The sequence below is a fragment of the Nicotiana attenuata genome, unplaced genomic scaffold, assembly GCF_001879085.1.
Source record: "Nicotiana attenuata strain UT unplaced genomic scaffold, NIATTr2, whole genome shotgun sequence".
NCBI lineage: Eukaryota > Viridiplantae > Streptophyta > Magnoliopsida > Solanales > Solanaceae > Nicotiana > Nicotiana attenuata.
In genome coordinates this window covers 132,234-148,318 of record NW_017671190.1, presented here as the reverse complement: position 1 = coordinate 148,318, position 16,085 = coordinate 132,234, and the positions used below count along the sequence as shown (strand labels likewise).

Genomic DNA, 16,085 nt, shown 5'->3' with positions numbered 1-16,085 from the left:
CAAATGGATTGGCATACTCTGAAGCACATGAGCAATAAGGACTACCCTCCCACCTATGGATAATAATTTACCTTTCCATGATTGTAATCTGTCCATTACTTTTGTGAGCATAGGCTGATAGTATTCCATTTTTCTCCTTGAATAAAATATAGGACATCCCAGATATATGATAGGAAATTCTTGCCTCTTTATCCCTGTGATCCTCTCCACTTTATTTGCCACTTCTATATCTGTTAAGTGATGGAGATATACAGCAGATTTTGCCTTGTTCACCAACTGTCCAGAAGCTGATTCATAAAGTGCAAGTACCTCCATGATCAGTCTAAGTGATGTTGCATCTGATGAGGAGAAAATGATCATGTCATCTCCATAAGCAAGATAATTGATCTTTGGACTCCACTTAGGCAATCCATAGCCACAAAAGTATAAGTTCAAATGCAGTGCATTAAGGCCTCTTGAAAGTGCTTCTTCTACCAAAATAAACAATGTAGGAGACAAGGGATCTCCTTGCTTTACTCCCCTCGATGATTTGAAAAAGCCATGAGCTTGGCCATTTATTAGGACTGAATACCAGTTGTTAGACACTATACCAAACACCATGCTTATAAATCTTTCTGAAAATCCCATTTTTCTTAGAACCTTGGTCAGGAATAACCAGGATAGTCTGTCATAAGCCTTAGTCATGTCAAGCTTCATAATGACATTAGGTCCTGCCTTGGTTCTAAGCCTCATATCTGTGACTATCTCTTGGGTTAATAGAATATTTTCCACTATGCTCCTTCCTTTGACAAACCTGACTGTTCCTCAGATATTAGATTAGGTAAAAACCCCACCAGTCTCTCATGTATTACCCTTAATATCAAGATCAGAAAATGTGCATACTTCTTTCTTCTTTGGAATCAGAACAAGGTTGGTGTGTGTAACACGTTTTGGCAAGTCATGACCATTGAAAAAGGCTCTAACCATGTCAAATAAATCATCTCCAATAATCTCCCAACAGGACTGATAAAATTTGCCTGTAAAGCCATCAGGACCTCCTGCACTGTCTCCATTCAATCCAAACACAGCTGCCCTCACTTCTTCCATAGTTGGCTGCTTTATTAGTTCTTCATTCTTCCCCATGTCAATCAATGTAGGAACATTGTCTATGATATGAAAATAGGTAGGGATTGAGTTTTCTGTAAATTGCTCTTCAAAAACCTTGATTGCTTCTGCAGCTATTTCTTCCTCCTCTTCAATCCACACTCCTTGCCTGTTTTGAATTCTGTTTAACTGTAGCTTCTTCCTTCTGCCTCTTACGTGAGCATGGAAAAATTTGGTGTTCCTATCCCCATCCTTGAACCAAGCCATCCCTGTCTTCTGTTTCCAGTATTTTTCCTCCAAAGCTAAGAACTTGATCAAAACTGCTTGAACCTTTTGTAATCTTTGTCTGTTTAACTTTGTGGGATTTGCTTCAAACTCAGCTTCATGAATAAGAACAACTTCCTCCAAGCTTGCAACCTTCTGGAAAATATCTCCAAAAGTCTCCTTGCTCCACACTGATAAGGCCTTTTTCAATTTCTTCATTTTGTGATTGAAGATGATGAATGGATTGGCACTAAAATCAGCTTTCCAGTTCTCCTTCACCAGTTCTTTAAAAGAAGCATGTTCCACCCAAAAATTCAGGAATCTAAATGGCTTCTTCACAGGAGGAGTCTCTTTGTGACACTTGAGTTTTAATGGACTGTGATATGAACCTATTTTAGGTAAATGTTGTACCTCTATACCTGGGAAGGTCTGCTGAAACTCAGAGTTGGACACACACCTACCTAGTCTCTCAAAGATACAATCCTCTTCTAATCTACCATTCCACCATGTGTAAATACTACCCTTGAATCCCAGATCAGAAAGATTGCAGGTGTTAATACATTGCCTAAAGTCATCAATTTCATTAATATGTATTGGAAGACCTCCAAATTTTTCCTCCTCATCCCAAATGACATTGAAGTCACCTCCTACCAACCATGGTAAATTAATGTCACTTGCTATATCATACAATGAGTCCCATAATTCTATTCTTTCAACTGCATCACACTTGGCATATACCAATGTAAGAACAAATTCTACCTTAGATTCTGTATGATTAAGCTTTAAGGTTAACTGCTAAACCATATTGTACATCACTGTGACTTCAAAAACCTCATCAATGAATACCCAAATTTTGTTTGAAACATTGGACATAGCTTGGGAAAATCCAATTCTATTTGTGTACCTCTCCAAAGTCCTAGCTTGCTGCTTGGGTTCCATCAATCCTATGAACTGATAATGATTTCTCCTATGCATTTTGATTAGCCTTTCAAAGGCTTGTTGAGTGTTTACTGACATGATGTTCCAAATGAGAGCATCCATTACTGTTTGGTTAATGATAAAGTCCTCCTTGTTTGAACTCCACCTGTAGGGACAGTAGGGTTCTCTTTCTGCTGTTTCTTCTTGCCTCTTGCTGCAGATTTCACCTTTTCAAGAAGTCTAGGTGAAAGGTCTCCTTGCCTTGATATGTTATGAAAATTCTTAATAATGGACTCTTGGTCCATATTATGATCTGTTCTATACCTGGCTTCTTCTGCACCATCATTGTCTTGCTCACCACAATTATCCTTAACAATTTGCTGTTGTGGATTAAGCAACAAAGTCTGTTCCTCCCCTTTCTTCAATATCTTTAACTGAGTGTGCTCCACTGAATTTTTTGGTATGACTGCTGTCTGATTGTTCTGCTCCTCATTCCCAGACTTTGCCAAAATATGCTGCCTCTCTTCTACAATTTTATTCTGAATTGCACCTTCTTTTGTTCCTCCAGGATCTACTGCATCAGCTCCTATTCCTTCTGAATTCTGGATATCTTCCCCATGAGATCCAATTATGTCCTTTGCATTCTTGGTTATTGCTTGTTCCTTGGGTTTTGTCATTTACCTTTGTAGAGTTCTCATCAGTAATGTTTTCAGCTATGACAATGGCATCACCATTTACACTTTGATCCTCATTCTCCTTCTCTTCTTGAATTGGCTCTTCATCTACTTGAGAACCCAATGGCACCACATCTACATCTGAGTCTTCTTCTATTTGGTTAGACCATAGTTTGCCTCCACTCCATTGTACTCTATCAGACACCTTGGTAACAAAATTGTCATTTGTTTGGATTTCTGGAGTATTAGCCAATTCCCTCTCCTCTGATGTATCCTGTGAAGGCAAATCCTGGAAGGGAGTATTAGCTCCCACTGTAATATCACCTACAGAGTTCTTGAAAGCTCTTTGTACCCACTGAGCTGTAGATTCTTTGCCTGCATTTTCTTCTCTTCCATTCCCTTTTGTTTAAAAATGTGCTCTACTAGCTGTGTATCCTATAGCAAGTGAATTTACACTGAATTCAGGTGCTACAGGATTCAATTTTCCAGCTGTTTTACCAGCCTCTTGATGTTGATTTTGTATTGTTTCTGTGTATCCTCTTAGTGGACTTTTAGAACTTGGTTGGTCTGCTACCAATGCTAGTTGATTTTCAGCTTCTGCATCATCATCTACTACTTCCAATACAGAAAATTGATTTCCCACCTGAACCTGATTACCAACTCCTTGAAGAACTGGCACTAACTCCTTACCAGTTGTTGTTTGTACTACCTGTTGCTGTCCTGCTTTCCCTTCATTGTTTCCTCCATTTATTTGCTGATTATCACCCTGCTGAGCTGGGACAATCTCTTTTCCTGTATTTGCTTTTTCTGCACTTTGATTTCTCATATTCCTCACTCTATTATCTTTGACTTCTTTCCATTGTTCTTTGCTCTTTCCTGCCAAATTTCCTACTACCTTTCCACTAGATAGAATCATTAGAGGGCCCTGTTGAGTTGAAACATTAGCCTGCTCACCACTTTTCTCTGCTGCAATACTCTGTTGATCGTTAGCCTTGTTATTCATTACTTCTGGATGAATCTTCCAGCACTCTAACATATCATGCCCTTGTAATTTACACTCCTTGCAATACTTGGGCAAATAGTCATACTTGATGTTTACCCACTCCGCTCTAATCTCCCCCAATGGCTCATTCAGAATATCCATACGAACCTTCTTGGGAAGGTCTGCTAGAAGATCTACTAACACCTTCACACGTGCACAACTAGGTCGTGTTTTATTTACTGTTGCCAAGTCAAGGTGCAGTGGTTTGCCAACTGCTGAGGCTAAGGAAAATAAACACTCCTTGACAAAATACGTAGGCAACAAGTTAGGGAAAGAGATCCATGCCATTACCTTTGGTGTTTCTTCTCCGACTTTAAACTTATGATCATATATCAGGGTCCTCAACTGGTATTCATTACCAAACTTGTCCTTAACATAGTAAACTCCTTTTGAGGAAAAATCCACAAGTCCTGCCAAAGAGTCAATCGTATTAATACATGCCTATCACGAAGATAACCTATAGAGCATTCCCCTTTAATTCCACATTGTATAGGAACTATTCGACGTAGTTCATTGATCTCTGGCCAACCATACGAGAATTTGCACACTACAGCATATTGTAGACCTTCAATCACGTTCATTCTTTCAACCTCGGCTTCAGTAAATTTCACAACAGGTTGTCCGTTAATCACATTGGCTCGACGTAATGCAATTGGTTCAACAGAAGCAGAACGTTCCTGCATGGCATTGTTCATGGTATTAGGTTTAAGTATTTTTGAGTAATCTAAGGGCTGAGTATTGTTGTTTGTAGTCGTGGGAGGCTGGGCAATGGTGAGGGGAGGCTGACCAGCCGGGGAAGAGGGCTGGCCGCCGGCCAAATTGGCCATAGCAGCTGATCACGTAACTTTCTCTCTCTAAAAGCAAAATTCGCCAGAGCCTCTCTCTCTAGGGTTGCTGTTTTTTTTTTTGTAATTTCTATGTATTTAGCCAATTCAGCTCTTTTTATCTTAAAGAGATGTACATGTTCAGGAATGGAAGTATCAGGAACCATTTTAAATTCCTTAAACTCCCTAAATTTCTTTTCTCTTTCCCTTCGTTCAGCCCTTCGATCCCTTAACTCATTTTGCCTCGCCCTTGGGACATCCTGATGACTTCAGGCTCCGAGTCTGAATCATTATAGAAATAAGTCATGCGACGACGTACCCTTCTACGTTGTCTCCTTCCTTGACTTCGAGAACTCCCACTTGGAGTAATTTGAATTTGTCCATGTTCAGCCATATCTGAAATTGGACCAAGAAAATAATAAGAATGGCTACAACCACTCAATGTGAAAACATATGTCACAATAATGCGTAGAAGTATTTCAATATAAGGGATAAGGGCTAAACTAATTATCTATATTAAGTAGATAAAAAAATCACTTTTCCAGTTTCAACAAGTGAAAGCATATTATGAGAACAGAATGCTTATGAACCAGAAACATAAATTTCACTTGCCTAATTCAAAGTCAGAAAAGTCCCACACAGCAGGTAATTCAACTAGGTAATTCAATGGTCTGATATTCCTTATTTGTTTTGCTTTGGCTTATTACTAAATACATGAAGAGCAACAATTGAATTACCATTAAAAATACAGTACTAGATGGTAGAAAAATTAACGCCATTTTAGTACTCCTTTTTCAATTTTCTGAACCAAATTTGATATGAGATTTTGACAGGACTAGCCTTTTAAATAATACCTACCACTAGCCATTAATTCCTTTTAGTAGTATCAGGATAATAACGCCTTTAAACTGTAAACTTGAATGTAATATCAACATTGAAGTTGGTTGGAATTGGTAACACTTTTGCTTATCCACTCCATTCCATAATTTAATTTAAGAGTGTTTATTTCCTCGAAGTTATGGCGTCAGCAGAAGGAAATGAAGAAGCACTAAAAGCTAGCTAGACGTATCTAATTAAATTAGGCAGAATCATCAAGTTGCACATACATATACAGAGTTTCTGATGCATATTTACTCAACAGAATGAACGGTTCAATAGATTTCCATTCAGGCGAAAATTGTTCGACTCTCGTTTCAGGACATTCTCGTGCAGAGTTTCTGATTTACAGCCGTTTCGTCATACATTATTTATTTTTTTTTAAAAAATTGCTTTGGAACAAACAGCAACAAACAATGATTGGAGGCGAACTTTTTCAACGGAGTTTTCAATTATTCCATGTTTAAAGAAACAAGAAACAACCTGGCTCTGATGCCATTGTAGAATAAAAACGAGGGGCGAGAACAACGAATTGTGTACCTTATTGATGCAGCAGAAACCGTTGAACTCACCACCAAAAGAATTGCCTCAAGTAGAACTTTGAATCACCAGGAAACAAAGCTTAATTCACAAACTAAAAGCCTTCCTTTCTTGTATGTGATTTTTGTTGGGAGAAGAAAAGAGTTTTCGCACTCTCTTTGATAGTTCTTCTGTATAACATATATATACAAGAGGAATAGAGGAAACTACCGATAAAAAACCACCACTCCACGTTCTAACGTCTCTCAAAATAACGTGTGATGGTTTTAGGAGTAATAAAACCTACGTGTAACCTCCTTAAGTTTTATCTATTTTAAAACGGGTCGGGTCAGTCCACATGGGCGACCCACGACCCAAACCTTATATCCAACAATTTGTATAATCATATATAATCTGTGTATAATATATGCATATCAGTTAAAAAATAATAAATTCGACCGATTATTTATGTAAAATCCCTAAAACTCTAGTGGACAAACCAACCAGAGAGAGATAGAGAAAACTACCCTCTATAGCCCCTCAAAATTTTAATAGCCCATATTTTTTTTCATTGACACAAAATGGCCCTTCGGCCCAAACATATTGCATCTAGTAGCCCGAAATGTCTATTTAGTATAAATTTTGTATATTGACAGTCTCTTTTGTATATTTTTTGTATATTGACATTCTACTTTGTATATTTTTGTATATTGATAGTCTATTTTGTATATTTTTTGTATAGTGACTGTCTATTTTGTATATTTTTTATATAGTAACAGTCTATTTTGCATAGTGCAGTTTATTGTATATAAATTGTATAGTGGTAGACTATTTAGTATATTTTTGTATAGTGACAGTCTATTTTGTATATATTTTGTATAGTGACAGTCTATTTAGTATATTTTTTGTATAATGATATTCTATTTTTGTATATATTTTGTATAGTGACACTATATTGTATATAATTTGTATAGTGATAGTTTATTTTGTATAATTTTTATATAATGACAGTCTATTTTTTATATAATTTAACTTTATGCATAGTTATTACCTCAAATGAAATAATTCCGTTCTCAATTTCCTTTTTCCGTGATTTCTTTATCAATGCAAAATGAGAGAAGCAAATCCAGAATTTTTCTTGGATGCTGGAAACATATGTAATTGCGTTACTCCACAATCTAAAGAGTAGCTAAGAACAGTTAATTCATGAATTTCAAGGATCATTGTCAGTATAAACCAAAGGTATAAAATAAAAAATAAAATTACAGGGATTAGTATTAGGTATGGGATAATTATCCCCGAAGCACATTGATATCGATGTGTGCTCAAGCTTGCGACATATGGGCTTTATCGAAAATCAGACTTAGAGTTGCTGATTAAGAAGGTGCCGAAACAATGAAGTGCCAATCGAATTAAATCTGTTTTGTTGTTTCATTCTCTGCTTTTGGTGTCTTGGAATTGAAGCGGTGAACTTTTTTGTTTGAAACGTTTCGGAGAGACCATGACTGCTTCTCTCTCTTTCCTCTTCTTCCCTATAGGTTGCTGCTACTGATTTTTACTAGTCACCGCCGGAATTGACCACTGGCTGGCGACGGTATTACCCCCATCGACGGCGATTGTTCCACGCTATTGATACGCCATCCCTCTCCTCCTTCATTTCTATTTCTTTTGTTTTGATGTTGTTTTAACTGGTGAAAGTCCAGATCTTCTTGTATCTGGCCGGTTCTAGAATTTTCCAGCGAGGTATCTAAACGAATGGAATTCGGTCAGTGAGATTTCTGTTTTCCGGCTAGCTGTTGTTACTGTTTTTAGGCTAAGACTTGTATAAGTCAATTTGTGGCTACCGAATGATATATGTTTGGACCGATGGGCTATAAATGAATTTCTCTCAGAGATGCGCATTAGCCTTAGCCAAAGTCTTTCGGTAACGTTTGGTCGTGAAAAACTCAAAACCCGATTTTGCAATTGGGCTGTGAATCCAAAAATCGGATTTGCCTAGATTCAGAAACTGGGCTGTAAAATGGGGTTAGTTTCTGACTAGCTAGCTGTGGTTTAATTGGCACGGGTAATAATCGGGGATCTTCCAAGCCTCAGGTCGTACACAATCTGTTCGACGATTTGATTCAAAGAGACTTCAGATTTTCATATATCTTTCAATCGCTCTTTGTCCATTCGTATTTAATAAAAATCTGTCAGTGGGTTCACTTAACCACTTTCAGAGTCCTTATTTTCTGCCTTATTATCAATATGTGTTGCGTTTGAAGTTTGAGAAAGATGCTTATAAAACGTATCCTGTCATCTTCTATTTCTTCTTCATATGGTTTTTCATCGTTGTCCACCTCCTCGAATTTGTTAAAAAGCGGAAGCATTTTAAAGCAAGCAAGGACATTTTCAGATGCTGACATTATTGAGTATTCCAAGCTGACACACGACGCCAATCCATTGCATTTTGATGCTGAATGCGCCAAAAATGCTGGTTTTAGTGATCGCCTTGTTCCTGGGATGCTTGTCGCTTCCTTATTTCCCAGGATTATTGCTGCTCATTTTGTAAGTTCTACATTCCTCAGTCATGCCCCGTTGTTTCAATAGACTTCTCTTAAGAACTTTAAAAACTTCAGAATTCAATTTTTATATGACGACAGTGTAAAAGAGTTTTACACTATTTGGTTAGTTAAGTAAAAGTCCAAATACATGTAGCTGTATGTAGTCATAGTGGATTAGTTACCTGAAAATGATTGTTAAATAATATGTTACAACAATTAAACTACACGTTAGCCAGGATTTTAATAATCACAGAATGGTAAGATAAAAGTCAAGTATGAAGTTAAAGTGTTAGTTGTTCATGTCGAAAAGATGGTACACACAACCTACTTTAATCAGTTAACCTTCACCGATAGCTTAACAGATCCTTAAACATTTTTGTGTATATAGCTTAAAAGTAAATATGATGATATATTTCTTAAAGTAGCTACATTTGCAACTTTGTTGAATGGGGAAGGTACTATGTAGATCTGGTTTTAAATTGGAAAATTCTTCAGTGTTACTCTAATTATTGTTGTTTGGTAATTTCTCCAGCCAGGAGCTGTATATGTTTCACAAACCTTGCACTTCAAATTACCTGTTTATATTGGAGATGAGATCATTGCTGAGGTACAAGCATCAAGCATTAGACAAATGAAAAACAAGCATATGTAAGTACCTCTTGGCTGAAGATTTATAGTTCGATACCATATTTTGTGGCTCCTGATTGCATTGCTCTCTGTGGTCCAGCGCGAAATTGTCAACAAAATGTTTCAAATGTGATGGTCCTCTGGTAATTGATGGTGAGGCAACAGCAATTTTACCATCTCTGGTCATGGAACCAACTCACTTGGCAAGTACTTCCAGCTAATCGGAAAAACCTTTGCTTGTCAGCTAAAGCACCTGAAGTCGCACGAGCTTCTCTTAAAATCCTAGCAGCCTGCATAGTTGTCTGCTTATTATTAAGAAATACATAGGAAATATCCCCCAGTTAACTGCAATCCTGGATGGTATGTCATTCAGTTCAGAGCCTTTAGGTTAAGTCACCAGTTAGCATTGTTCTGAGCCTTTAGTTTAAGTTACCAGTTAGCATTGTTCTTGTTCACACATAAAAAAGTCATTTTTGATTGTGGTACATGGTGCCAAACGCATTCCTTGCCCTAACACTTGTCCTTTGAGGTTGAAAGCGATTGAGCTGTAAAATCTTACTCTCTATTCTGTTTTATTTCACCTTCCTTGCTAGTTTATTCTGAAAACATTAATATATTCCTATTAATGTAAGAAACTTTTCATTTACCTTCAATAACAAGCTATTATAACTATAGAAATGTCATGACATGTTTAAGACTACAAGTTTTAAGGTATGCCGTCTTTCTTTCTTTTTTGAACCTTCATGCCCAGTGAAACATCACTATATAAAATGACGTAAAGAGTATTGGATTTTGTTTTTTTCTGTGGGAAATTTTGGTAATGCCCTAAAGATACTTTATTGTGCAGGGTAAGAACACACTATTTTGAGATTTTTTTTCACCAAAAGAACAGGAAAAAAGATAGAAAATGCTATTTGAAGAAATGAAGTAGACAGGAAAGGAGATGAACACAAAATATGAACGAAAAATAATTTAATTGCATGGGGTTGCATAACCAGTATCAATCTGTCAATTGTTACATTAACCTGAGCCCTTAATGCAATGCACTAGCACAAAGCACCTTGGTAAGACTGTCAATACACGCAACAGAATTTTACAAAGTGGACTGGTCAAAGAATTGAATAAAGTAAAGCCAAAGAAGAAAACCATAGATAAACTCAAGAGGCGACAGTGAATTACTGAAAAGTTTATTCATCCTAAAGTGAAGAAGTTTACAGCTAGTCCTAGTAAACAATGTACTTTTTAATGAGCTTATGCCAGCTAGAAACTAAAAGCCAGCTGAAGTTCAAATGGTCTTATCTTTTAATCCTTCAAGCATTGTCAACACTAATCTCTGCCCTAACAGGGCACATTTAAGTAACTGAACATTGCCCAAAGTTCCTAACTACTACTGTATAATCATAGATTACATGGGAAGTCCTTGTGGAGGAGCAAATGCAGGTGCTTTAGGTGTGTGCTTGTCCACGACAATGGCTTGCGTAGTGAGTACAACTCCTGCAACTGAAGCTGCATTCTGCAAGGCACATCTTGTTACCATGGCTGGATCAATGACGCCAGCTTCTACTAAGTTCTCGTACTTGTCAGTCATTGCATTGTAACCCATCTTCCATTTGCTTGCCTTTATCTTCTCCACAACTACTTCCCCTTCAACCCCAGCATTTTGGGCTATCAAAGATGCCGGAGCTACTAATGCCTGCATGCACAAATTAAAAAAAATATATAAAAAAATCTGTATTGCTTTTTGTAAGAGATTCATCCAAATGCACACTGTTCAACAAGCATTCACTAGTTACAATCTCTTCCTTTCTCACATGGATTTTGTCCAATAAGAAATCACAATAAAGGACAAGAAAATGCTAAAAGAATAAATTTTAAAAAAAAAATTTAAAAAAAAAAAAAAAAAAAAAAAACAGTAAGCTACTGTATATGCTGGAAGTGCTCTGTACAGTTATGTCTAATTGGATGCTATCCTGTGTCGTCAGTGCTTTCCGATCCCTAAATCCAAATTGATACCACCCGAACTGATCATCTGTTACTATCAATGTATGTTGCCAATTAGATTGTGTCCTAGATGTATGCTCAGCCCCTAATGCATTGCAAGTTCTTGATCCTCCAGAGGATAATGAGTCGGTTGGCTGTTAGTATACCCTCTCAGTGTTAGCGATATAGCACAACTCCATTTTGCTACAGAAGGGTTGCTAGTGCCTACTAAGTCAAGCGACACTATTCAGCTGATTCTCTAGCTCAGATAACTAAAAAAAACCGAATTTCTCCAATCGAACAGATTATGACTTGCCGTTTTAGAATACAGTTATTAGCTTATCAGTCAATTATATTGGGAATGGTTACATTGCCATAAAAGATTTAACCAAGCTGCCATAATAATATAATAGGTACCCACAACTTCAACTTCAACACATACCCACAAAAATAGAATGAATAAAATGAAAGATCTCTCAATAGGAGTAAATTGAGAATAATTTACCTTCTGCACAATGTCAGCCCCCAACTTCTCATCTGGATCTTCAAGATTGTCCTTAATTGCATGGACATAAGTTGACAGATGAACCAAAGCAGCACCACCACCAGGTACGATTCCCTCTTCAATTGCAGCAAAAGTTGCATGTTTCGCATCCTCAATTCGAAGCTTGCGGTCCTCGAGCTCAGCTTCTGTTGCAGCTCCAACCTTTATGACAGCAACACCTCCAGACAACTTGGCAATTCTCTCAGCAAGTTTTTCCGAGTCAGATATTGAATCGGTCATGTCCAACTCCTTCTTAAGCTGAGAAATCCTAGCCTGTATCTCGTCCTTTGACGCATCATCAGCAAGAATGGTTGTTGAGTCCTTGGAGATAGTCACCTTTCTAGCAAAACCTAATGCTTCAACTGGGGTATTCTCAACAAGCATACCCAAATCAGTTGCCTGGTACTCCGCTCCTGATGTAATATACAAGCAGCACGTCAGAATATTCCTTGTAAGGTGACACATTTGAGACTAGAGTGCTTGATACAAGAATCCAATCTACTATCAAGAAAACTCAAAAGGCTAGTAGTACAATCAGATCACTTAAAACAGAATTGCACAAAAAGCTGAAAGCGNATCTTTTTGTGACAATTATCTAGTTATAGATTCTGCCTGAAAAAACACAAACAGCTTCGAAACTAGTTTACTCTAACAAATTTGTGGGGAGTGGTACAATTAAGTCGAGCAAGTTGGACTACCTGCTACAATGGCAATATCTTGGAGAAGAGCTTTCCTCCTTTGCCCAAAACCAGGTGCTCTGATGGCAGCAACGTTCAGTACACCTCGCAGCTTGTTCACAACAAGTGTAGCCAAAGCTTCTCCAGTTACGTCTCCAGCAATAATGAGCAGAGGGGCTCGTAATTCAGTTGACTTCTCCAGGAGGGCCATAATATCCTTGATTGCTGAAATCTCCTGATCTGTAACCAGCACTCTAGCATTCTCAAATTCAACAATTAATTTCTCCTGGTTGGTCATGAATTGTGGGGAGATATATCCCTTATCAATCTGCAAATGACGGAGCAAAGTGTTAGTTAGAGTTAGAATATTTGATAACCCTCATTCTCAACTCAGAACCCACGTCATCTAAACCTTGGATCTACCACTGATTACAGGTGAACTACAGTAGAGATATAGAAAAAACATTAGAGAACACATTCTCGTCTAAGTAGGTACACACCTCCATTCCCTCTTCAACATGAACAGTTGTTTCAAAGGAAGAGGATGACTCGATTGTTAGAACGCCATCGGGACCAACTTTGTCAATTGCATCAGCAATCATGGTTCCAATTTCATCATCATTTCCAGCCGATATAGAAGCAATAGCTGGTGGGAAGACAATTATTGGCAAAATGTTAATTGCCATCCATTATATAAGGTTTAAAGGACGGAGTTAACAACAAAAGCAGTAGAATAAATTACCTTTGATGTCATCACGACCTTTAACAGGCCTAGCCCTCCTATCTAGCATTTCAACCAAAACGTTTACAGTTTTGTCGATGCCCTTCTTCAAAGACACAGGATTTGCACCAGATGTAACACTTAATAAACCACGTTTAATGATTTCCCTGGCAAGAACTGATGCAGTTGTTGTCCCATCACCAGCAGAATCATTGGTTAGGCTTGCAACCTTCACCATAATAAATTTGGAAAAATCAGATACACAAATCCAGGAATACAATAAATATGACAATTGTTCTTAAACTGTCTGTCGATAGAACAATTAACCAAATTCAGGACAGATTTAACAGTGATCTTCAAATATCCCCAAATGACCAACCTCTCTGATAAGGGCGGCACCTGCATTTTCCATAGCATCAGGTAGCTCTATGGCTCGAGCAATTGTGACTCCATCATTAACCACCTTCGGGGTATCATAGTCATCTAAAACCACATTCCTCCCTATAGGAAAGTAAACAGATGATCATGAGTTAAAATGCACTAATTGCAGCACTGCTGGAGGAGACACATATAACATTGATACATCTGTTAAATGTCTTATGTTTAAAGACTTATCGTCCACATGTATGGTCATCAATTCTCTACTTCAGTTCACTCCCTCCCTTAAACGCAACACATAATAATCAACTAGATACGCTAAACGTACTACGAGACAGAATAAATCTATAGCTCTAGTTGTGGGGATGTAACAAAGAATCCAACAAATAATCAGGTCTGACTTATTATCTGCCTCAATCATATATAGCTCGCTATGAAATGAAAGAAATGGCTCATAGAGAGAAAGTAAAAGAACTTAAGTTATCATATTGGGTTTCAAACCTTAAGATATCAAAATATGAACTACACCTAAATCCCAAGTTAATTGGGCGATTATATGAAATTCATCTTAGTTTGACTACTTTAACTCTTGTCATCAACCTGCTGGCAAGACAAACCTTCTCCGACCTTAGAACCGGTTTACTTTGCAGATGTGGTTGGTTCAAACTTCAAAACTTCCAACCTCCATAAAAACAATACTACTAAAACAGAAAGCTTAAATTGATATGCAAGACAAAGATGAAGCAGAGGGAACATACCCTTAGGACCAAGAGTGAGACCAACAACATCAACGAGCTTATCAATACCAGCCTGAAGGGCACTTCTTGATTTCTGGTCATATGCGATTTCTTTAGCATTTGCCCTTACTACTAACCGACTCTTTGAAGCCTTGTTATTGTTGAATTTCTGTCCCTGCAATTGGTTCACCCTTCTGCCCTTCAAACCCACCTGCATTAACACCCCCAATAGACCAACAAAACAGATAAAAACCACACCTTTAAACAGATAAAAGCAGATCACAACTAAGAAGACAATAAGATCACAACTCTAAGCAAATAATTAAAGATCCCAACAAACAAGATAAAAGACCCAAGTAAGGAAACGAAGCTAAAAATGTACCTGTTTAGATGAAGAGGATATGATAGAGGCAGTGGAGATCGCATTTGCAGATGCCATTATCAGAAGAAAGAGTATAGTGAAGAGGGTTTAAGCAACCAGCTGCAATGAAAGTTTAGGTAGGTGGGTTTTGGAGGGAGCAGTAAAGGTTAGGTGAAGTATTCGAAAAAACCAATCACACAAACAATTTTTATCCCACGACCCGAGCATTATTAAGATAGAACCTTTACACGATGAATGAAGTAATTTTGAAAGAGTTTAAGTTATATTTTTTACAATATCAAATCGTCTTTGCATATAGTAATTAGCTAAACTATTTTATTTTTAAGACTATAAATTTTATATTTTCAAGTACTTAGTAATGTAGCTCAACATAATGATATAAAACAAGAGGATAAGTAATATAATAAGAGAAGATTAGCTACTATTTTTATGTCATCAATCGTTCAAGTGCGTTCCATATCACATTTTATGCTTCTATTTATATACTATTATATAGAAGGTTATAAAATGATTGTCTTAAACATGATATTAACAATTGAGATGATGGGGAAGATCATGAGGAGGGGTTATGAAGGTGTAGGAGTTACAATCACAATAGTGATGAGTAGTGGAAGGTTATTTACATCATAGATGAAAGTAACGGGAATAGTGGACATCCACATTTGCCATAGGTTTTACAACACCAAGAGATTTAACTTGAAAAAAATCTATTTTATACAGCGAGTTTTTGCTTTGCTTTTTTCAGAAGATTCCTTCACAAATACGTCGTGAAAAACGTGCTTCAATTTGGATTCGGGCTGTTTACCTACTACTATTCTTATTTCATTGCATTTCCTTTTTATTGCCATGTCACAAATCATTATAATCCCGTCGTGATTAATCGTCTGTTTCTCGACTTGTGTGATGGTTGCTTCGATTTTCTCTTCTCAGCATGTGGTTACTGATTTCTGTAAAAATTTAATGCTCTCCGAGTGCTCGAAAATCTCAACAATATGAAATATTTAATATTCCATTATTTCAAATTAGACGAGCTAGTTTATTTTTAGTTTGTCTCAAAATAAATGATATATTTTTAAATTTATAAATAATTCAACTTTAAACTCTTCATTTTTTTCATTTGACCTTTAATGAGAAGCTTTTATAGCCACATAAATGTCATGGCCCACAAAATTTTTATCCCTTAAGCTTTTAAGACCACAAGTTTCAAAAGTATTCTTTTCTTTTCTTAAACTCCGTGTCGAGTCAAACTATCTCATCTAAATTGAAACAAGGGAGTAATTACTTTTAGAGAGCTGC

At 37.1% G+C, this 16,085-nt stretch overlaps 3 protein-coding genes across 3 annotated transcripts; 1 reads left to right on the top strand and 2 right to left on the bottom strand.

Moving 5' to 3' along the window:
• Positions 1 to 840: 840 nt before the first annotated feature.
• Positions 841 to 2,388, bottom strand: LOC109206551. The gene is made up of 2 exons (XM_019369381.1): positions 2,194 to 2,388; positions 841 to 2,139 (listed from the first exon to the last, which is right to left on the bottom strand). The coding sequence occupies exons 1-2, from the start codon at positions 2,386 to 2,388 to the stop codon at positions 841 to 843; spliced, it is 1,494 nt and encodes a 497-aa protein (XP_019224926.1).
• A 4,906-nt stretch (positions 2,389 to 7,294) lies between these two features.
• Positions 7,295 to 10,014, top strand: LOC109206557 ((R)-specific enoyl-CoA hydratase-like). Its single transcript, XM_019369392.1, has 3 exons — positions 7,295 to 8,747; positions 9,276 to 9,391; positions 9,471 to 10,014. The coding sequence occupies exons 1-3, from the start codon at positions 8,475 to 8,477 to the stop codon at positions 9,589 to 9,591; spliced, it is 510 nt and encodes a 169-aa protein (XP_019224937.1). The 5' UTR covers positions 7,295 to 8,474; the 3' UTR covers positions 9,592 to 10,014.
• A 483-nt stretch (positions 10,015 to 10,497) lies between these two features.
• On the bottom strand, positions 10,498 to 14,984 carry LOC109206556 (ruBisCO large subunit-binding protein subunit alpha-like). The gene is made up of 8 exons (XM_019369391.1): positions 14,790 to 14,984; positions 14,429 to 14,618; positions 13,672 to 13,793; positions 13,314 to 13,521; positions 13,072 to 13,217; positions 12,593 to 12,899; positions 11,856 to 12,307; positions 10,498 to 11,063 (listed from the first exon to the last, which is right to left on the bottom strand). The coding sequence occupies exons 1-8, from the start codon at positions 14,844 to 14,846 to the stop codon at positions 10,776 to 10,778; spliced, it is 1,770 nt and encodes a 589-aa protein (XP_019224936.1). The 5' UTR covers positions 14,847 to 14,984; the 3' UTR covers positions 10,498 to 10,775.
• Between the last annotated feature and the right edge of the window lie 1,101 nt (positions 14,985 to 16,085).

Excerpts from the sequence above, each read along its gene's own strand:
- LOC109206551 (XM_019369381.1), bottom strand. The coding sequence starts at position 2,388 with ATGGATGCTCTCATTTGGAACATCATGTCAGTAAACACTCAACAAGCC. Across the intron at positions 2,140-2,193 it reads ATGTTTCAAACAAAATTTGG|TTAACCTTAAAGCTTAATCA; the intron begins GTATTCATTGAT and ends ATGGTTTAGCAG.
- LOC109206557 (XM_019369392.1), top strand. The coding sequence starts at position 8,475 with ATGCTTATAAAACGTATCCTGTCATCTTCTATTTCTTCTTCATATGGT. Across the intron at positions 8,748-9,275 it reads GGATTATTGCTGCTCATTTT|CCAGGAGCTGTATATGTTTC; the intron begins GTAAGTTCTACA and ends TAATTTCTCCAG. Across the intron at positions 9,392-9,470 it reads CAAATGAAAAACAAGCATAT|CGCGAAATTGTCAACAAAAT; the intron begins GTAAGTACCTCT and ends TCTGTGGTCCAG.
- LOC109206556 (XM_019369391.1), bottom strand. The coding sequence starts at position 14,846 with ATGGCATCTGCAAATGCGATCTCCACTGCCTCTATCATATCCTCTTCA. Across the intron at positions 13,218-13,313 it reads AGGTCGTGATGACATCAAAG|CTATTGCTTCTATATCGGCT; the intron begins GTAATTTATTCT and ends TCTTCCCACCAG. Across the intron at positions 12,308-12,592 it reads AGATATTGCCATTGTAGCAG|GAGCGGAGTACCAGGCAACT; the intron begins GTAGTCCAACTT and ends ATATTACATCAG.